The sequence below is a fragment of the Accipiter gentilis genome, chromosome 1 (assembly GCF_929443795.1).
Source record: "Accipiter gentilis chromosome 1, bAccGen1.1, whole genome shotgun sequence".
Taxonomy (NCBI): Eukaryota; Metazoa; Chordata; class Aves; order Accipitriformes; family Accipitridae; genus Astur; species Astur gentilis.
Window position 1 is genome coordinate 47,839,824 of NC_064880.1, and position 22,267 is coordinate 47,862,090.

Here is a 22,267-nt window from a genome sequence, read left to right on the forward strand (position 1 = left end):
AGTAGCTGCAGTAGAACAGACTAACTTGTCTTAAACCCACTGAGAAGCAGTAGAGCTTCTAGGGGCTGCTCTCAGATAAACTTGGAGTGACCTGCATCATCCAAGGGGACAGGGTAAAGCAAGAACAGATGAAAGGTCAAGTTCAGAATCCTTATGCAGATAGGAATGAGCAATGTTACTTTTGTCTTTAAGAAATCAATAGTATGTGGGGAGAAAAGAGGCAGTTACCTTGGAAATTTTTTTTATTTTGTATTTTAAAGTTGGTAAGCAAACACCACAATGATGAGGAGCCACCTCTGAGGCAAGATGCCAAGTTGCAGTAGTACAAGCACTCGGTTTCTCTTCCAGGTGCTACAGACTTTTTTAATAAAAAACAACAAAACAAACAAACCCTTTAGCAAGTGGAGACTTCACAGTTTACTAAGTTCCAAGTGTGACTGTTTATGGGATCTTTTGGATAATTTTCCATACTTGTATGCAAAAAGAGCCAAGCCCAACACTCCAACTCCTGAAAGAGCAAAAAGCACATACAGTGCTATTTCTGCATTTTGTGCCGTTAAATCTAATCCCAAAAAGCGCACGCTGTCAGCCAGTCCTGGTGTGGTGTCTGTTGGTGTCACTGTCCACGGGAAAACAATAAGAAAGTATTAGTACACAGCCTGGGGGGGGGGAGGGGGGGTGCATTGCTGCTTCCTGCCTCTACAAGGCTTTCACTAGTGCTATTCTGTACTCTGGCAGTAGCTGTAGTTCTGTGGGATCAGTGCCTGACACAATTTTAGCTCAAAGTAAAGGCACAGCTGAGGCTGATTGATAGTGCAATTCTTGACACTGCAGGAGAGGTGAGTATTCTCTGGCAGCCATGGTCATCTCCAGAACCCCACACTAACAACAGTTGGTGTTCCATGTACTCCTCTAGTTCAGAAAATGTAAGTGACAAAAGAGCGTTTCCAAAGGCTTACCGAAAACACTGATTCATATAAAGTATTCAAAATTGTTTAGAAAAAATGGTGTGGGAATACTGAATGTGTGTGGTTTGGAAAATGTCTTAGGCAGTTTTGTTAATCAGAGAAAAGTAGAATGGAGTAACTTTGCTGCATTTTGGAGGCAGGCACGTACCAAGATGCTATCGCACAAAATTTAGTCACTGTTCTGGTTTTGCATATAGAAGTGACATAATTCCACATGACTGTCTTCAGTCATAACAAAGACTGATGATTAATCAGTGCACTTCTGGAGCCCTTAAAAAGAATATTGCAGAAAACGTCGGTGTCTTTGAAGACCGTAGATTATGGAAATCTTTCAGGATTAGAATTGGATGCATGCACACACACACACATAAAGCCACGATTTCTGCTGCATCACTTACCTTCAGGCTCCAGTTCCAGACAGGGATGTGGGCCCATTGCTGGGTCTGGAAACCCGTTGCAGTTTATGATTTGTGAGTAATACCTGGCAGAGGCTTTGGGGCGCCGTGGCAAGTTAGGGTCTGTGAAATTCACGTGATAGAGCCCAAACCTTTCATCAAAGCCCACTGCCCACTCGAAGTTGTCCATCAGCGTCCACGCGGTGTAGCCTCGTAAGTCGACGCCATCGAGCACAACGGCTGTGACCAGGACCAGAGGGAACAGGTTAGTTGTGCAGCCAGGTGACGGGAGGTGTCACCGCTAGGCCAGCAGTGGCACAAAGATGCTCGGCGACACTACACAGCAGCAGGGTGCTGAGTGCAATGAGGTTATTGCCACTTTGACCTCACTGGTTTTTGCCGTCTCCCCTGCTCCCACTTCTCTTGCGTGTTGCCTTAGCTCAGTTGCTTTGGGGTAATTCAACAGCCAAGTTACAGCTAACGACCAACCAGGGTAGTTCAGTCAGCCTGCCAGTGTTGGAGGCTGCTTTCCTCTGCTCCAAGAATCAAAGGTTTTGTCCAATAAACAAAGGTTTAAGAACAGAGAAGACAAGCCATCGATAATGCAAACAGTGTTTCAAATGTGGGGCCTTGCTGCTAAAAGGCAGTAAATGACCACTTTCTGAACATATGGCTGCCAGTTCCCAGTACCTCAGAGAAGCAAACTGAAAAAAAGCCCTTCCCTGATGTTGCCTGACACTGCTGCAGTTGAAACCACTTCGGGGTTTGGTTTTTTTCTGTTTTTTAAAAAGATGCAGTTTTTAGACACAGCAGAAGTCAAAACAGGTATTTGTCAGGTAGTAGTACCTGCTCTTGCCAGATGCAGCTATACAAGGAAGCTGCAGTTACCCTGCTAAACCCAGGGTTTGTTCTTCCTTTAGCTCACCGTTTCCCTGCAAAGCTGTGGCTATCCACGGGCAGTTTCTGCTAAGCCCAAAGGCTCTCAGAAGCTGATACAGAGTAAACCCAGGTGAGCGCGTAATTGGCAAGTGTGATGGCAGTGGTCTTTCAGCTCCTCACAACTTGCTTTATACATGTCAGTCTTCTGGCAAGATGCTGCTGCTCTCTAGAGATGTGGATGATCAGATTTAAATAATCATTCCTACCTTTCAGTGCTTCGTTAACGTAGCTTCGATAGTAATGCATTCGCCAAGTGTCGTTGAAGTCTAAGGCTCCCCTTTCTGAGATCCCATTTTCAGTCACGTAAATCGGAGGGTTGTTGTACTCTTCCTTTATCCATCTCAGGAGCTTTCGGAAACCAAAGGGTGTCACCTTTAGCCATAAGGAACCGGAGTTCAGCCAGCTGCGGTCCGTTACTGAAGCCACACCCCTGCGGAGGAGGACACAGTGGTCAAGGGACCAGTCCAGAGTGCCTGCCGCTCTGCCTGGCACCCCATTGCTGCAGGGCTGAGAAATAAGGTGCTGAGCAATGCAGGAAACTGAACCAGCGGTGACATTGGGGCAAGCTGGCGAAAGCACAGCAGGCTGAGGGGGTGCTGGTGCTCACAAGCCTCTAGAAAACACTTCTTATACTTTGCTTTACGATCGTATTATGCTTAAATCAGCTATGGCTGAGGATGTGGTGTTAGCTCCAGATCTTTGTAGTTTGACACCATTTCTACTGTTCAACATACATATAATGCAGTGCTTGAGCACACAAAATTGCCATTTACACCTACGGACAGGAATGCAAGACTGAGCCCAGTGTCCTGCTATGGGGCTAAACCACAGGGGCTGGGATGCAGCAGCAAAAGGAAGTTATAATAATTTCATATATTCTCTGTGGAAATGTTTCAGAAAACAACCTATGTTCACCTCTATGTGTGGTCCCACCGCTACCTTAATTCTCATCAGAAAAACTAGTAAGGTCCTATTGTTTACCTTTTGAAGCTGGAGAAAGAAATTGGTATCCAAATAAAAATCTTGACTTCCTTATGTATACTTAACCATGAAGTGATTTAGCTATTTAGGCTTCGAACTTATATTTACCCAATGTGGTGAGGGAACTAACAACTGTTCAACAGCAAATGGAGCAGTATCCATAAACCAGGATAATCTAGCAGTTCAAACTGCAGATTGGGGGCAGGTAATACAGTAAATAATACAGTATACAGCTGATCCCAAACCTTTGGGAGACTCAAAAGTGCAGATTCCTTCCTTTAGCAGATCCTCTAATTTCTTTGTCCTGTTTTAAACATTCATCAGGTTTGTTAAAAAAAAAAAATAAAAAGGGCTGTTGCTGGACTTTTTAACAGCACCACAAGGTACTCTTTGGGGATATTTTCCCTAGTATTGGTTGCAACAGCTTAAAATACCTGTCTCACGCCTTTATTTCCTATCAGTTTACACTGCTCAGTTGGCCCAGATTCCAGGTGTGCGTATTTTACTTGACCAATAATTTACATTCATGTCTTACCTATCAGAGTCATACGACTGAACACCAGCAGGATAATTTATGTTGTATGTTAAAACTGTAGTATAATGATTTAGACCAAAGTAGTCATAGGTGCCTTTAATTCTTTGCTTTTCACTTTCAGTAAATTCTGGAAGTCTGCAATAGAAAACAGAGAAAAGCATAAACCGCTCAAAATATAAGTCTTCTGAGGATTTCCCCTTCTTTTGCTTCTACCCCTCCCCAGTCCTGTTGTATAATTCATGCTGCCTGCTCTAACGTTCTCCAAGAGAGGAACAGACCTTTCGCTGACCAGAAGAGAGACACCTGATGGCTAGAGGTCCTGCTCATGGTCAAACGAGAAGTTTGACCATCATCCTGCTTTATAAGACAAGAAACAGTGCATGCCTAGTGAGGAACGCATTGGGAGGAACCAGCGACAATCATTTTGGTTGTCACGTACTCACCACACCCCTACGAAGACCCAGAGCTGCGGTGTTTGCCAGTGACCTGTCTCAGCGCACCATCCTGCAAGAGCATGACCAGCTCTGACAGAGGGAAGCATGAATTGGTGCCTCCTAGCAGCCAGTGACATCCAGGGGGTCCTGTCCCTGCTCAGGGGAGCTGTCACAAGCCCCGTCAAAACACTGTACTACCGCTTGCACGCACTGAAGGTGCAGGCAGCCATCTGTGCTAAGATGTGCTTCACAGGAGCAGGGGAGCAGGCATCTGCTACAAGAAGAGCTCTTCTCTGCGTGGCAGTAGTAGTTCTTGGTAGGTCACGGCAGAGGCTAATAACGGCGTCTCATAAAGTCTGGCTTCAACACAGGAAACAATAAAAACTTCTGCACTTTCTCCCTGAGATCCACGCTTTGAACACACTCCATGTGTAATGCTGGTCATCCCTGGTACCAGCACCACAAGCACAAGAGGAGGTACCGTGTTCCTTCTGGAAGAACATGGGAAAACCCAGGAGAAACTGGGAACGAGGCTCTGTGTGTGTGTGGACTCTACTATTTAATCCCGAAATGCTCAGTTCCCTTCAAAAGGGAAGCCTCCTCAGAGAAGAACAGCCCCGTTTGGGATCTGCAGCCCTACACAGTCTACACAGAGTAAGAAACGGAGTCAGGGACATCCAGGGTACTCTGGAACAAGGAGCAAGGTTTCAGCTGTCTCTTAGCCAGAAGAGGGAGAAGGTTCTTCTGGGAATTAGGTCCCTAGGCAAGCCCTGCTGAAAACGCAGCCAGTGCTCCTGGTAATTTGGTGGTGCTTGAAAGCTTGCACTCTTAGACTGAGGACAGGACTTCTTCAACAGATTGAGATGCTTGGGCAAGTTATCTCATAAAGCAACATGCGTGACTTTGCTCTCTTATTAATGGCAGCAATTGCCAAAGAAATAACATGTCAAAAAAAGTGCCTAAGAATGCAAGTGTTTTAGGCACATACAAAAGCATAACTCGAATCCTGAAGAGACCTGCCTTTGCTGCAGAGCACACACCGCCTCTTCCACCATCTCCCTCATTTCAAAACAAGTGGTCTTTCACATTTTCAGAGAGGAATGATCAGGAACAGCCCCAGTTCTAATATACCACATTAAATTGCTATTAAAGTGAAGAGGGGAAAAAGTGCTTTCTTTATATGTGCCTCGAAAGGGAGAGAAAAGGAAAAACATTCATGATGGAGCACTGCTACCACAATAACATTAAGAATAATTAACGGTAATGGAAAATAAGAAATGTAATTCAGAGGAACCAATGAGTTCTCAGTGCTCGAGTTCAGTACACAGTTTTAAGAAAAGTTAAAACACATTTACCGTGGTTGTCAGGTAAAGCACTGTGTTTAATGCAGAACATTTACTATGTCACTCTGAGCTGCCAACTTACGACCCCAAAGATAGGTTACATTAGCAAATTTAGTTTGCAAGAGAGGTGAAGACTGGGAACAGGCAAAACGTACGCTAGAGTTTTTCTGTGAGGATACAGTAAGATTTTTATAGTAACATTGCAACAAATCATTGAAATTTACCACTTCTATCAGAAAAGCAGGTTTCAGCACAGCAAGTGCCTGGGCTCTTACCGGGACCGGTTCAGACCTTGAGCCAGACTGCGTTCCCGAATCCTCGTTTTCATCACTTCATTATAATCACCATTTTTGAAAATGGGATGAGCAAACCAACCTAGAAGAAACTAAGACAGGAAATAAGGGAGAATGATAAATTATGTATCAAAACAAGGCATTTAACCATTTCTCCTTCATTTGCTGCTTTATAGCTAGTACCTGAATTTATAGTGAACAGGCACATGGAGATACCCAGGGATGCCCATATAATGGCAGTAAATTTAATAAGCTTTTATCACTGCAACCATATTTTGTCTCATTTCTGTTGCATACTTGATCAGCCAAAAAAGGGTGATACATTTTCTCGCAGTGATGCCTCTGGCTCATCCTTTTCTTTCAGTGAGATGCTGACCTGGGTTCTGGGCATCTCCAGCACCCAGAGAGAGGGTGCCAGCATGAACAAACCCTGGGGCAGCAGGGAGAGCTGTGACCAGGTGTCTCTGTACCTGCAAGTATTGTCCGGCAGCATCGATGTCCTCCTGGTTGTGGGGGTTCCTTGGTTCTGCCCAGTCAGAGTTGATGGCGATAGAGATTAATCCTCCTTGTTTTGCCCGGTAGGTCTCATTGTAGAGGTGCCAGACTTCTGCGTGGGCCCTTATTAAGTTGTGCCCCACCACGTAGGGGGCTCGCCCTGGCCGAACAGAGATGCCTGCAGAGACGGTGAGAGCACAGGCAGTGGAGCAGCAGTTCCCAGCTTTCTCATCGGCTCCTTTCCAGATTAACACAACACCCAGGACACCCAGAACTGCCTGCTATGAATAAACGTGCAGCACCTGGTGTCCTTGGGCCCAGCCCTGGGCTGAAATCACTGCTTCAGCAGAGACAGCTGAAGGTGCAGCTGCAGTGGGCAGGCTGTGCAGGACCCCACGTTGCCCCTTCCTCCCCCTGCAGCGGGACACAGGCTGGTTCAGCTTTCTGCCTGTGCAGGGCTGCCAGCCCCAGCAACAGGCTGCTGCTGCCAGTATGGACAGCAGAAAGCTGCGTGTTCAGGCCAGCTCCTATCCCTCTCCTTCCTTTGGTTCTACCCTACAGATGAGCTTAGCCCTCCTCCAGCCCTAACCCTTCTCCACAGTCCCCGGAGCTGGTCTAGAAATGGGGTCTGCTCCAGACAGCAAGTGTAATCCCAAGGTTGCAGAGGAGGGGTGGATTAGAGGAGTGGAGGATTAGAGGAGTGGAAGAAGGAGGATGGGTCTTGGAGGGGACAGGCAAAGTGAAAGAAGGACCTGTTCACCACATCACAGCAGTCCAAACCCCATTTATCCCCACCATGCTGTCTTCCTTGCTCTACCTTTGAAAGCCCCTAGCATCTACTCTGCTGCAGCATAAAACAGACTTGTGTCTACAGTGCCATGAGGGCTCTGAGGTTATGTGTTACCTGCCTGAGCAGTCTTACCCGGAGCAGCTGTGCCAACGCCATAGCCACAATATGCAGTGTTGTAGGGTTCATTGAGGGTTATCCAAAATTTCACTTTATCTCCCAGTCTCTGGAAAAGGACCTCAGCATATTCCTTAAACCTCTGAATGATAGTATCATTCTCCCACCCACCGACGTTCTGCAGTGCCTGTGGGAGGTCCCAATGATAGAGAGTTACCTGTGGGGAAAGACAGCAAGAGAAAGGACTCAACCAGTCACTCTGACTTTTGGAAATAAGGGCAGTAACACAGCCTCATTTATGAACATAAATAAACTATGCTTTGATCTGCAGCTACCTGTTCCTTAATGGTGTTTGAGTTTGTAGTGGTCACTTGTGCACTCAAATAAAATAGCTTTTTGCCAGTGTTTCAGTTTCTTTAGGACATAGACAAATGACTCAAACTCTAGGGACTGCCTGATAGTGAAGATGAAGCTTTTACCAAAACTCACCACAACCTTGTGATAGCAAGAACTTGTCAGTGAAGAACTGCTGCGCCTGCACTGACTCTGAGATGAAATACAGTCCAATAGAACATCCATTCGGGCTCGTACACCTGTTGGACCAGTCTAGAGCAATGCCATGAAGGCACAGGTTTGCTCAGGCATGATCCGATGCTTGTGTAGATATTCCTGCACTGCCCCCCTGTATGGTGTGTGTACACATGTATGCAGCGTTTGGTGCAGCCACGTGCATTCCCAACGTGTGCCAGCATGGTTTGGGGAGGACAGGGACAGCCAGCAGTGGGGAAGCCACAGGTAGAAGCATAAAAAAGCTACAGGTGTCCACGTCTATGGGGACAGGTCAGATTCACTCGACAGTGCTGAAAAAGCTGATTGATGCAGTGGTGAGGTCACCGTCTTTTTATGTGACAAACCATGCTAATCAGTGGAGCTTCCTCACTCCTGGGAAAACACTAATGTTACACCCATCTCCAAGAAAGGCAAGGAGGATCACGGGAACTACAGGTTGGTCGGCCTCACCTCAGGCTCTGGAAAGATCACTGCGTAGGTCCTTGTGGAGTCCACTTCCAAGCACATGAGAGACAAGAAGGTAATTGCAAGCAGCCAACAGTAAGGTTACTGTGATCTTTCTGGGTAGTAATTTCTAACATATCACTATATTCCCAGTTCATTTTGTTATGCAAAAACTGTGTTTCTTTGCAGACCACAATGAAAAACAATTTCTCTGTGAAGAAAGGTGTGGATGGAAACACACACATGTGGTCTGATCATCAGACTTGGTTTCTGCTATTTTTTAGTTACCTGAAAGTTACTGGTTTTAGTTACCTGAGGCATAATGTTAGCGGCCAGAAGAGCATCGATAAGCCTTTCATAGTAGTTCAGTCCCATTTCATTGATGTAGCTGGTGGTCCCATCTGGAAGAATGCGGGACCAGGAGATTGAAAAGCGATAGTGAGAAACCTTGAGGCTTTTCAGCATTTCCACATCCTCCTCAATCTTGTGGTAGCTGTCACAAGCTACATCTCCAGTGTCATCATTGCTGATTTTCAAGGGAGTGTGAGAAAATTGGTCCCAAATGCTAAGTCCTTTCCCATCTGCTCTCCATCCTCCCTCAATCTGTAATTGAAGATGAGGGGGAAATTGTTAGTAAACCCCAAATTTAGGTCTTGGCCTAGCAAAGAATTCAGCCTGTTAAGTCTTTGTGACAGCACACCATATTTTGACTTATCAGCTTAAGACTAGAAATAGCAATGGTTTTGCTGTACCAGACTAGTAAGACCTCTTGGGCCTCAAGGCAAGACATACTAGCAAAGTATAATGTCACAGAACAAGCATTGTTTCAGTTCACCTGCTGCTCCATGTTGGCCGTCTCTTGTGAAGCCCGTGCTGCTGTCTCAATTCCTGCGGTATAACCATGCCCTTAAATATCTCCAAGTTCCTCCCTTTTACAGCAGTTTTTACACTAACTCTCAATTACAGTAAAACCTAATGTTACAAAAGCTGCAAGTGTCTCATCCAAAATGAATTAACTGTCCACAAATACTTTAAGAGTCGGTCTTGGTTTCCTAACCTGATATGCTGCAGTTGCTACACTCCAGAAAAAGTTCTTTGGAAACTCTCCGTGTAAAAATTCATTTTCTTTTGGCAATGGAATACCATTATTACGGATGATTTCTGCATAGTACACAGCAGAGCGCTTTGGGGTTCTTGGCCTGTTGGGATTGTCAAAATCAACCTGGTGCAATCCAAATCTTGGATCGTAACCATTCAACCATTCAAAGGTATCCATAAAAGACCAAGCGTTGTATCCTCTCAGGTTAACACCATCCAACTTGTAAGCTGAAAAACCAGAAACAAATGGAAGAGCATCAGTGGTATAGTCACACCTTAAAAGAACCACTAGGAATTCACATGCAAGCACACACACACTTCTAGCTTCATAAAGCTGGCACTGGTCAACTAAGATCATTAAGAGACCCTTCATAGTTGGAGGATACAAGTACAAATAGACATGCAAAGGAGATGATAAAAAGAAACACTATGTTTATATTGTGTTCAGAATATTTAAAGACTGATATCAATTACTCTTAAAAACTACTCTTCAGAGGAATAAAGTAACCAGAAATCTAGAGAGGAGACACACACCACCAACAGAACAAAAGCAAACACTGGTACCTTTTAAAGCTTCATCAATGTATGTTTTGTAGTAAAATATCCTGCTATTGTCATCAATATCCGATTTGGTCTTTATTCCCACCCCATTCTCAATTATGTATATTGGGGGATTTCCATATTCTTCTTTGATCCAGTTCAGTAGCCTCCTCAGCCCCCAGGCCGCAGCCCGATGGTCAGCAATAGCTGAGGAAGGCCAGGAGCTGTCAACCTTCGTTAAAACTTCCTGGTCGTACATGTAGGAGAAGGGCCTCAACCGGGTTGTTGCATGGGTTACAATTTTGGAGGTGTAGGTGTTGAAGCAGAAAACATCTGCTGTGCCCCTGATGTATTCACGCTCCTCCGCTGTGAAAACCGGTAGGCGAGACGATGGCAGGTTCTGCAGCTCACTCCTGTTCCCAACTTTCCACTTCATGACATCAGGGTAGTCCCCATTTTTGAAAATCGGGTGTGTAAACCACCCCACCAAAAACTGCAGGTACCTGTCTGCAGCTTCTATGTCCCTGGGGTCGCTCGGTGTCTTCGGCTCAACCCAGTCAATGTTGGGACACAAAGCAATGACCCCTCCCTGACTCGCTCTGTATTTGTCATCATATGTGTGGTAGACCCTAGCGTGAGCTTTCAGTAAAATGTGGGCAACCCTGTAGGGAGCACTGCCAGGGTCATTGACATTGGGTGGAAATGTCCCAGCACCATAGCCAAACCAGGCAATGACTTGGGGTTCATTGAACGTAATCCAGAACTTCACCCTGTCCCCAAAGGTCTGGAAGCAGAAGTCCGCAAAACTATCAAACAGGTCAATCAGCGCACTGCTCTCCCAGCCACCAATGTCCTGGAGAGCTTGTGGCAGGTCCCAGTGGTACAGAGTGACGATTGGAGTGATGTTGTTTGCTACCAGTCCATCAATGAGACGGTTATAGTAGTCGACTCCATGGCTGTTTATTGAGTTGTTCCTTCCGCTGGGGAAAATTCGAGACCAGGACAGGGAGAAACCATAGTTCTTTACCCCTAAGGCTCTCAGCAGGTAAATATCTTCCTCCACCTTGTTGTAGCTATCACAAGCTATATCTCCAGTATCATTATTCTTTATATTCCCCGGGACATGGGTGAAGTTATCCCAAATGCTGGGTCCTTTGCCATCTGCATCCCAACCTCCCTCTACCTGGTAGGCAGAAGAAGACACACCCCATGTAAAGTCCTCTGGGAATGTCCCATAAAAGTACACGTCCCTTTCAAAGTCTGTTTGAGATGAAAACTTCTGCCAGACAACCTTTGCCTTGGAGGGAACTTCTGATGCTGGTAAATTCGGCAATTTGGATGGCACCGGTAGGTCAAACACCACTGGTGTAGAAGATCTGTCCAAGACTTTGGATGGGAAACCATTTTTTTCAATAACACTGGAATAGAAATAAGCAGATGCCTTGGGAGTCCTTGGTCTGTTGCTGTCTTCGAAATTCACATGATGTAGCCCAAATTTTAGGCTGTACCCCACTGGGCCTTCAAAGCCATCAACCAGGGACTGAGCAATATAGGACCGAACATCAACTGTGTCTAGTTTTACCGCTGTCACAGAAACAGTACAAGACACTGTTATTCATTTGAACATTTTCTGAACCCAGCACAGCACAACATAAGCACCACAACTGAGGGTAACAGTGTGATAAGCCAAACATCTATGAATGGTCTTTTAGGCTAAAAAAAAAAAAACCCCAAACAATTAGAATATCTGGCAAGTAAACCAGTCAGCACAGGAGATGGTCAAATGCTTAGTGATAAAAATGCATGAGAAAAGAAGTACTAGTCAAGAGATATTTGAGTACAGGACACTTGTGCCACTGGTATCCCTTTCCTTGTGTTCTTGTTTTCAAGCACAATAGCACAATTCATCAATTTAGGTATATGGTGCACTTTTAGATTTAACACTATAGTTAAACCGAAACATTACATGTATTTAGTGCTTGCCTATCTTCCCTGAGCACAGGGGAGTTTCTTTTAGCAGAACAGCGCATAAAATACCAGCAGAGGCAAGTCCAGCATCCTTCCTCATATTGCCTACAAAAAAGCACTAAATCTCTCCCATTCCAGAAAAGTTCACTTCCCATATGCAGTCCATCTTCTTTACTTCTGCTGAGGCATAACAGCAATGCTAAATTGTGTTTTCTGTAGCTCTTTTAACATTTCTATCAGTATGTTGAGAACTAGGTCAAGAAGATCAAATGCTATACGCTGATCACCAACCTATTTAATATACTATATTTAATAAAGTTTTCCTGACAGTATTGATTTGTGTATCTCAAGAGAGTATCAGTCAAATCTCTATTTGAAATCTCAAATCTCTATACCTGTCCAGAACTTGTCACTAATATTATTTTTATGTCAATTTATACAGTTTGCAAAGATACAAGCATACCTTGAACCTTGCTCAAAACAACCGAAGTATAAATATCTTCCTAAAAATTCTAACCTGAAACAGTACAGATGCTGTCAGTTAGATCTGCTTAATCAGTAAAGACATCATTCAATCCTGTTCTATGAGATCTCAGTAGGCGGGAGCCTGCCTGCAGGCAAATCATCTTCAGGGAAGCTGAATTACAAAAACACTGTTCTCACAGAGGGACTGACGTTAGGGTCCAGGCTACATTTATCTGTATACATGAAAAACTATTCCCATATCTAAACAGAACAGAGAGTTCTGTATCTGGACACCAGATAGGCTGAAGTATATTAAGTCACACTACATACACAATAGGCAACTGACCTCATACCACCATGCAAGTGGTGATGTTTTAAAGTTAACCACCATGGAAGTGATAGAATAACTAGCTGCCATTATTAAAAAACCATAAAATTAAAATTTCTCCGTACCTTTTAGAGCCTCATTGATGTACCGTCGGAAATAATCCACTCGCAGAGTGTCATTAATAAGATCCCCTGCGTCTCCTGTCGGCATACCATTTCCTGCTATGTAAATTGGGATCTTTGTACCTGTATATTCCTGGGACACAAACTTCAGCAGCCTTCTTAATCCCCAAGGGACCACGTGGATCCAAGAAGAGGCAGTCTGTGGCCAAGAAGGATCTGCATGCAAGGAGAAGTTCCCGATGCTCTCGTAGCTTGGTGTGCAGGTCCCATTAGTCACAGCACTGACCAGGTAGGAAGTGTAATGGGAAAGACCAAAAAAGTCTGCAGTCCCTTTCACCCAGGACTTCTCCTCTTCTGTAAACAGAGGCAGCTGTGCAACCGTTGTGGAGCACTGCTGGTTTACTTCCTGGATCTGAGCCTTCAGTATATCTGGGTAATCACCATTAACAAATATAGGGTGAGCAAACCAGCCAAGCATGAACTGCAGGTACCTCTCAGATGCCCTCACATCCTCAGAGTTGGCTGGAGTCTTGGGTTCAGCCCAATCTGAGTTCAGCACCAGCCCCACTTTTCCCAGTTGCTGAGAGCGGTATTTGTCATTATACAGGTGCCAGACTTTGGCATGAGCCTTGAGAATTGTGTGAGCCACCTGGGGGCAGAAAGCAGAGAAATATGTGTCACACTGCTTTGCACAAGAACTCTTCAGCATTGAGATTATTGCCATGTGAGAATGTTGTCTCCATCCAAAAGAAGAAACCTTGACAAAACAACTAATCATAGCCAGAGTGCAGCAGGTTTTGGATTAAGCAGAAGAATCTGGCTATTCATCAACACCAGCTTTCAGAATAGAAAAACAAAACAAAGTCATCTAGCACCCAAAAACGATGCCATTTTTTGCAAGTATCATAAATCCAACAAGCAAATAGTTGTCTCAGAGGCCGCATTAAGCTTGAACATAGTTAAAAGTACAGAACCATCAGAGGAAAAAAACCACAACAATGGCAGCTGCAGGATCCCAGTTATTCCTGTGTCCCTACCTTGTAAGATGCTACTCCTGGGTCAGTGATTCCTGGAGGATGCTCTCCGGTGCCATAGCCAGCATAGCTGATAACCCAAGGCTCATGGAAAGTAATCCAGATCTTGACCCGATCCCCAAAAGTAGCAAAGCAGAAGTCTGCATAGTTTACAAAAGCATCTATGATACTGTCATTCTGCCAGCCACCAAGAACCTGAAGAGCTTGTGGGAGGTCCCAGTGGAACAAAGTCACCATGGGCTCAATGTTAGACTCTAGCAATCGGTTAATTAATTGGTTGTAATAATCCACACCCTTGGTGTTGATGGTCTCATTGGTGCCAGCAGGGAAAATTCTAGGCCAGGATACAGAAAATTTGTACAGTTGGGGATGAAGACCCCTAAGTAGGTAAACGTCATAGCTGGTTTTATAGTAGCTGTCACATGCCACGTCTGCTGTTTGGTTCATGTAGACATGACCTGCATGTCCAAATTGATCCCAGATGCTCTCTCCTTTCCCGTCCTCTGCCCAAGCTCCTTCAATGTTAAAGGCACCTGTGGATGTGCCCCAGAGAAAACCACTTGGGAAAACATCTTGCAGAAAAGAATCCCTCTCCAATTCAGACTGGTTAGCAAACATTTCCCAAACTGTTTGATAGGATGAGCGAGGGGCCAGAACAGTATCTGGGTTCTCCTGTAGAGTATTTGTTTTGCTGGAAATAGAATAAAAAGAAGTTAATATCTCCAGGGTGGATGCCCATGCCACAGAACTTGTGAATACAGAGGACAGCAGAATCGTTTGCTTCCCATTCAGCTGACATAGGCCACCTAGGGTATGGTTCCTTTGTCACCTGATCAGTCCAATCTACTGCCATCCTGCTAGCAGATGCAGGTGGAGTGCAATGAAGTAACTGCAGAGCAGCTCAAGAGCTATATATCTAATGCATTTCTTTGCAGGTAGATTGTCATAATTCATTACAGCTAGGTCAAAAGTGCAAACAAAATCCTTGCAGTGTGTAGCATTTTCACATGCCACAACTGCTCTCATGAGTTTCCATGGGATAAGCCAAAACTAATCAATCCTGCTTCTGTAATCCTTAGCATCTCTCTGCATAATGATATCTACATTTCTGTAGGCACAATTGGCTTCTCTCCTAGGAAAGTCTCTGTTTTATTTTATTTTATTAATTTATTTTTAACTGTTTTGCCTTTGAAAAGAACAGAAGCCTTGGAAAATGTACTTGTTAGTATTGGCTTGAAGGTGCAATCTGGGTAACCAAGGATGAGCGAGTGGAAGAGGATTACATTGCCTGTAATAGCAGGATAGAGGATTGTCTGTAATAGCAAGAGACTGGGCTCAGCAGAAAGGCATTCCTTTCCAGTCCTCTCAGCAACTAACAGCAGACTTTACTACTAACACTGCCTTGTGTCTGCCTGCACATAGGTTTCTAGAGGACACCATTTTATTACAGTATCTGATTTAAAGGACAAAACCTGTACCTTAAAACATGAGATGATGAGAAGTCCAAGAACTCATTAACATCATACCCAATCGTACGTGTCTCTTCTTTATTAATAGCTGAAAACAAAGGGTAAGTGATGGACTTAGTCACAAATTAGATGCCATGGACTGCTTGACACTACTTCTACATAGAATTACACCTTTAGAAACAAGCATGCTTTTCATAACTAATAGCTATTTTTCTCAGATCAAATATGTTGGGTTTTTATTAGATATTTACAATTTCATGTTAAAAAATGATCATAGAATCATTTAGGTTGGGAAAGACCTTTAAGATGAGTCCAACCATCAACCTAACACTGCCAAGTCCACCACTAAACCATCTCCGTAAGTGCCACATCTACACGTCTTTTAAATACCTCCAGGGATGGTGACTCAACCACTTACCTGGGCAGCCTGTTCCAGTGCTTGACAACCCTTTGCGCGAAGAAATTCTTCCTAATATCCAATCTAAACCTCCCCTGGTGCAACTTCAGGCTGATGAAAATTATGAAAAGCTTTGGGGAAGATTTCCTATTTCCCATCCCTCAACACTCACCATCCACCCTTAATTTTCCAAGAAGGCTATGAAACAAACCATACAGTTATTTCATCTAATAGCAGCAGTCTGGACTGGTCAATTTTGAACATCCTCTATAATTTGCCATGCAGAGCTTAGCTAAAAACTCTCCTCCTTCTTGAAATATGTCACTCACCTGCAACAATGGCAGCTACTGGTATGAAAGGATTCTTTTCCATGGAACCACAATCAAGAAACTTTAGACTAAAAACCAAGATCTCTATGTCCTTCCAGACATTCTGCAAAACCAAAAGTCAGAGACTTGTGTGAAAAGAAGCATCAGCCAGCTAGTAAAACCATGCTCTTGGCATTTGTTGCTTTTAACACAGAATAGGAAGTACCTAGAAGACTGAGAATTGGTGATAAAGTTCTTCAAAGTCAAATTCATAAATCAACAGAGTAAGCATTAAATACCACCCACTATTCTTCTCTGATCCAAAAAAAGCCCAATGCAAATCAAAGCATAAACCCCAGAAACTTTCAGTGTTCGACTTCTCATTGAAAAGGCACAAGGAAGTATGTCCTTTTTTGAAAGTTTACTTCGTAAGAATTTGTTGCCATAAATGTTTGACCCACTTCAGATTTTTAGAGTAATTGCAGCATGCTGGGACCCTAAAGAGAATGAGTCACATGGGCAGCTCCTTATTCTGCTACTCAGTTGCTGTATGACTCTCATCTTACATATTTTAAGAGCGCAATTCACTTCCAGAGGTTTAATATCAGGTACTAGCCTATAGCATTGCTGACATTGCTGATCTAATCCTTTCACAAACTCATCCTCATTAACATTTCTAGCACTGCCTCTACTAAGGAGGAGTTGCAAAGTTTGGTAGTACCATTGCAGAACCCATGCTAGAATAAAACAATGTCTTTTAGTATATAGGTATTAGCCTAACAGCTTATCAAGCACTTAGGATGTGAGAGAGAAGGTTTTTCAGTCCTGGACAAAAGAATTAGGCCATCAATGCATCAATAATGAGCATTGACCAAGATGATCCCTCCCAGCACTTTTGAACACCTGTTTTTAAGTCAGAATAACAACAGAGAAGTGAGAATTATGCAGCTGTTTCCTAGTGTAGCTGTTGTCTGAGTTCTTGCAGCAAATCAGAACTGTTTAGACATGCATCGAGAAACATGAAATTCCCCTTCTATTTACGGTCTGTTGTCTGCTGCTATAACTTTAACACTGTGCATAAGGTTACCTGGAATTCATTCAATTTCTTGTAAAAATCTGTTTCCTTTCCACAACAGTACTGAAGGCTGAGAGACAGAAAGTCTACCGAATCCTGGAAACCAGAAAAGGAAAAGAATCATCCTGGAGTAAAATGTATTTTTTGTAGGTATAACATGAAAAATATATAAAATTGTGAAATGTTTGATAAAGATACATTGCTGGAGTAAGAAGCCATACAGCTATAGGGGAGCCCTGGACAATACAATGAGTACAAACTGGATACTGTATGGGAAGATGCATTTTGTATCTCTCCTTCTAAAGAAAGTAAAAATTAAACAGCTAAATTAAATTCTAGGAGTATGTCATGAATTTAATATTAATGATTTACGGTTGATTTTTTAATTAGTAAGACTGTCTACGATTAATCAGAGAAACCTTTGCAACTATGTGGTTCAGGTAGGCCTTATCAATAATCCTTTGGGGAAAGTCCACTTCAGAAATCTTTATCATTCCAAACTACAAGCGTTAGCCCACTACAAGTCATCCAGTTCAAGGGAATAGATCATATTCTTTTATTAAACCAGCTGATGAAGTTGGAAAAAACCTGATAAGCTTTCAGTTTATTTTTCAGTCCAAGGTTTTCTTCTAGTTTAGTCAGCTTATCTAATACATCGTTCCTCTCCCTACAAACCACACCTTGCTTACATCCTTGAAATGCCATGCCTACAACATCACTTACCCTATTACTAAGCTTTGAAAGATTGTGAATACAAGCAAAAAACCTGCAATGTCATTTGTTCACTTTATCCTACATCAACATCCTCTAGGAGAAGACAACTACTAACAGAGAGTTTGGTCTTTACAGAAAGGATATTATCGTCTTTGTAGAAATTATGTTCTCCTTGTGTTGTGCCATCCCCATGCAACTAGATCACTTTTGGCACAGTTCAGTCTGTGTTTTAACATTATAAGCAGATTTTTTAAATAGCAGTTATTTGAAATAAAGTATCTATTTCTTTGGTGGTGCATTAAGTAGACTTGCAAAGAAAATGACAATGGGTACACTTTCTGCAGACACCTTGTCATTTAAGCATGTATATTGCTAAAATTGCCAATTATGAGAGCAAATATCTCTATGTATCTTAATCAGTGATTACTTGTCAAGAAAGGATGCTGAAGTAATTTTTAAAATCAGCGACCTTCGTATGATCAGACTAATCAAATAAGTAAAATTTACCAAATTGGTCAATTGGTTAACTTGCTGAAATTGTATTTAACTTGCAATAAGTCACTTGATCCCGTACATAAAAATCAAATTAAATCAAATCAAATTTACATAATTTTGGAAATAATTTCTATTAAAGTGTTACCTGAAGAGAAACTGAAAGCAATTCTGAAGATGCGCTATCCAAGGCATGACCCATTCCTAAAGCAATAGACAGTTTTCCACCTTGAAAAAAAAAAAAAGAGGCAGTCTATTGGTAGTATGTTAAGGAAAAATAAAAAATTTTAGTTCACTGCAGTTATTTTAAAAACAGTTGGAAATTTCTGAGGATGTGGAACATCAGACCGTGCCCTAAGTAGCTGAGTTCAGAATACCCAGTAGGATTTCAATGGAGAGTTGAAGAAGGTAGAAATTCAAAGGCAGAGTTCAAGGAGACTTTGTCAATAAATCCTTGTCTTATCATGACAGCTCATGAACATCTTAGCACTGTTGCTTGCAGGAAGGTGGATCTGAATACAGCTGTCCAGTGGGTGCCTTTCCACTCCATGCATAATTATAAGTAATATCTTTAATTTTCATGCCTTTGTGGTGGTTCTACAGTGGCTATTTTTTAAAATCCATTCTGTGCTGGATGATGCTGAGGTGCTGGGATGCCGTGAATTTGGGGGGACAGGTTATGTGGGAGGGAAGCCGGGCAACTTCTAAAGAGTGAACTGTACTGCAAAGTGGTTTTGACAAATGCAGGAATTAAAAATAAATGAATTAATTAAAAATTTGAAAAAACAGGACTCGGCCAGCTCTACTGATTGTCTGCTTGGGAGAGAGAAATTCCAAGCCCAAAGAAGGCAGACCCATGAGGACAGCTGCTTAGAAAATCCTGAGTACCCATCTTAGAAGAGGTGAAATTCTCTTGCTCTGTGTAACACAGGTAGAGTTAAGATTTAGTTACTTAAAAATCCCAGTGTCTGCAATGATTAAAGTCAAAGGACACTGTAGACTTCCTCACACTATTATTATCTCTCAGGAGACTTATTGTGCTTTGTTTCTTCATGGTTTGAGGTACATTTCAGGAATATTTTAGTCTTTCCTCTGTCCGTCAGGAAGAGGTACACAAAAGCATATTATTATCCACAAATAGTTTGATTATTATGATTTTGTCATGGTACACAGAAACAAATAGAATAAGGCTGAATTTGATTAATTTTAATTTGTAACTGACAGAGAGAATTAAATTTTTATGCAAAAAAGTAAATATTTTGTTTCATTTTAGTTTATTTAACTTTTTGAAGTTAAATATTTCACTTTGATTAACTGAGAAATGTAATTTTAAACCATGATCAGTTTTAAGTGGATTTTTTAAATACATTTGCAAAGATTTCCACGTTTTGGGTGGAAGGCTGATAGTTGAATTTGACCTGATTCTTCAGCTGGATCTGGATCTCCAAAGCTGTATTCCTTGGGAACAGATCATGCCTGAATGAAAAAGCCTGCACCCATCACAAATAAGAGATTACAGCACAGGCACTGACTGATGGCATAATCTTCCTCTCTTAGCTGAAATGGTAGCAAATGCAATCTGTTTTCAATGACTTTGAAATAAGGAATAAGGCTTTGAAAATGAGATGACTGAGCAGGAATCAAAAGATTCTTCCTAAGTCTTATTCCCACTTTTATTATACAATACATTTAAGGTTTGGTATACAAACAGTATGAGACCACATTTCATCAGGGGCACCTGCTGGTCTTTAAATTAAGAGCACAGGAATAACAGCCCTTGGAGAAAAAGCATATAAAAGTATTATAATTGCTTTTGAAGTACTAGTTTCTGAATGCTCAAATTAACCACAGGCTATTTAATATTTCCCTGATGCTTAAAAACTAAATATAAATATGCACACATACACATATGCATTATCCCCAACTATTTTGACTATCGTTTCAAGTAAAATGTGATTACCAGTGAATTATAAAACACTTATCAAAATCTGTTATTCAAGGATTTCCATATAATTCTGAGCACTGACAGCATATTCACACAGAGATTGCATATAGCCATTGCCATTTAATCTCATCACAAAATATTTGTGAAAAAGCTGTATTAAAAAAAATTCCCTCTCCCCATTCTCTTTACCTGCTGGTGAGTATTTCTCATGGTAGACGGTGTAGGCTCTTTCATGAGCGGCAGCTAAGGCCTGGGCTCGGTACTGGGGGTCATCGTAAGGCAGGCTTCTCAGGACCTCCGGCAGGTCGCTGAAGGTGAGCCACACATCAACCAGGTCCCCAAAAACACGGAAGCTGAACTCCGCGTATTCCACAAAAAGGTCAGCAAAAGTGTTGGCTTTCCTACCCATAGCCTGCATGGCCACAGCGCCAGGAACACGCTGGTGATGCAGAACTACCACTGGCCTGAGGTCTGCAGCAACCAGGGTCTCGAGCAGCTCCTGGTAGCACTGCACTTGGGCTTCATCTGGCTTCCTGGCGTCCGCCTTCGGCAGAATGCATGCCCACGGCAGGAAGACTTTGTAATGCGTCACCCCAATCTCACGAAGGTGGGAGAAGTACTGGGACAGCTCAGGAGCCACGAGATCTTGTTGGCACAGGTAATCGTGGGCTTCAGCCACGGCAGGGCCCTGATCTTCCTTGGGTAGGACTTGGTTCTGCAGATGCAATCTATTTACTAACTCGCTGGGTAGAGGTCCAGCAATGGCGATAAAATTCTGAGTGAATTCCCCATTTATCCCAAGGCTGGGAGAGACTAACAGAAAGATGACTGTCTTACAAAACAGCTCCATTTCTGGCCCTGCTTTGGAGACAGTTATTACACCCTATTTATAGTACAGTATAACTAATATTTAACTGAAACTATCTATTACACAGATAAATAAATGTTCCCAGAACTCCCTGACACTAGAATGATAACAAATCAGGACTTCCAATCAACAGATGAACAAACAAATGGATGAATACAAAAACCACTGTCAAGCAATTAGCTGGAGAAAGGTCATGTAGAAACATTTTGAGATGTTCAGGTTCCCCTTTATGCTTGAACATCAGCTGACATTTGCTGATACTGCCTCCTTTTCAGAGGCAGATAAAATAAGTAGACAATGCCTTTCATCTCCTCTTGGCCTTTTTTGGCTTAACAGGAACCCCAGCACAGATCTCGATGCAGAACATAACAAGAGTAGAGTTATCTGCATTCCTGGGGCTGGGTGCCACCACGGCTCAGGGTGTGCAGGACAACAAGAGGCATGCTTGCACTCTAATTCTTGGATGCATAAAGGGAATCTGAGATGTGGCACCTTACCCACTTGGAAAAGTGGTTGTTATGTGAATTCAGGCAACAGCAACAATGTGTGTCCTCATGCCCGATAACATCGAGGAATTTGAATATCATTTTATTGCTTTCCAAAGTACTCCTTCCTTCAGCCTTGAAAACACATGCTTTCTCAGCAGGGTGGACGCATACAGATTGCCTACCTGAATTGCTGCAGGGAGGAGATAACTTGACTTTTCTACATTCAAATACAGCAAAACTGAAGAGATGAGAACATTTGCTGCCTAAATACAGAACGTTTAAATCAACTAAACACAAAATTCTACATAACTGTATTGAAAAGTCAGTTTAATCTCCCAGTTTATTTCCTTTAATAACTAGCTTTTTGTCTAAAGCATAGCTGGAATCGTCTGGGCAACTTATTGCTCTGTCAAGCAGTACTACCTTTAAGTTAGAGTAGAAAACGTCTCTCAACATTTGCTGTTACTTAAATAACCAATCTTACACCTTGTATAGGGATTGTAATTTGTATACTTTGACCCTGTTTGATTTCCAGGTGACTTCTTTTTTTTCCAGCAAAGCTTGCTGAAACATTGTGCTTACTGTTCTGAACAACTACATGTACTCTTCTTTTCTTTTTATTCCCCTATGTTTGAATAACAAGTTTGAATACGAA

At 42.7% G+C, this 22,267-nt stretch overlaps 1 protein-coding gene across 1 annotated transcript; it reads right to left on the minus strand.

Annotated features, from left to right (window-relative positions):
* Positions 1-410: 410 nt before the first annotated feature.
* Positions 411-21,106, minus strand: LCT (lactase). Its single transcript, XM_049809723.1, has 17 exons — positions 20,446-21,106; positions 18,460-18,539; positions 17,118-17,201; positions 16,052-16,154; positions 15,335-15,413; positions 13,860-14,547; positions 12,826-13,471; positions 9,964-11,523; positions 9,359-9,627; positions 8,614-8,904; positions 7,306-7,504; positions 6,359-6,561; positions 5,871-5,980; positions 3,819-3,953; positions 2,509-2,732; positions 1,367-1,603; positions 411-619 (listed from the first exon to the last, which is right to left on the minus strand). The coding sequence occupies exons 1-17, from the start codon at positions 21,104-21,106 to the stop codon at positions 411-413; spliced, it is 5,778 nt and encodes a 1,925-aa protein (XP_049665680.1).
* Between the last annotated feature and the right edge of the window lie 1,161 nt (positions 21,107-22,267).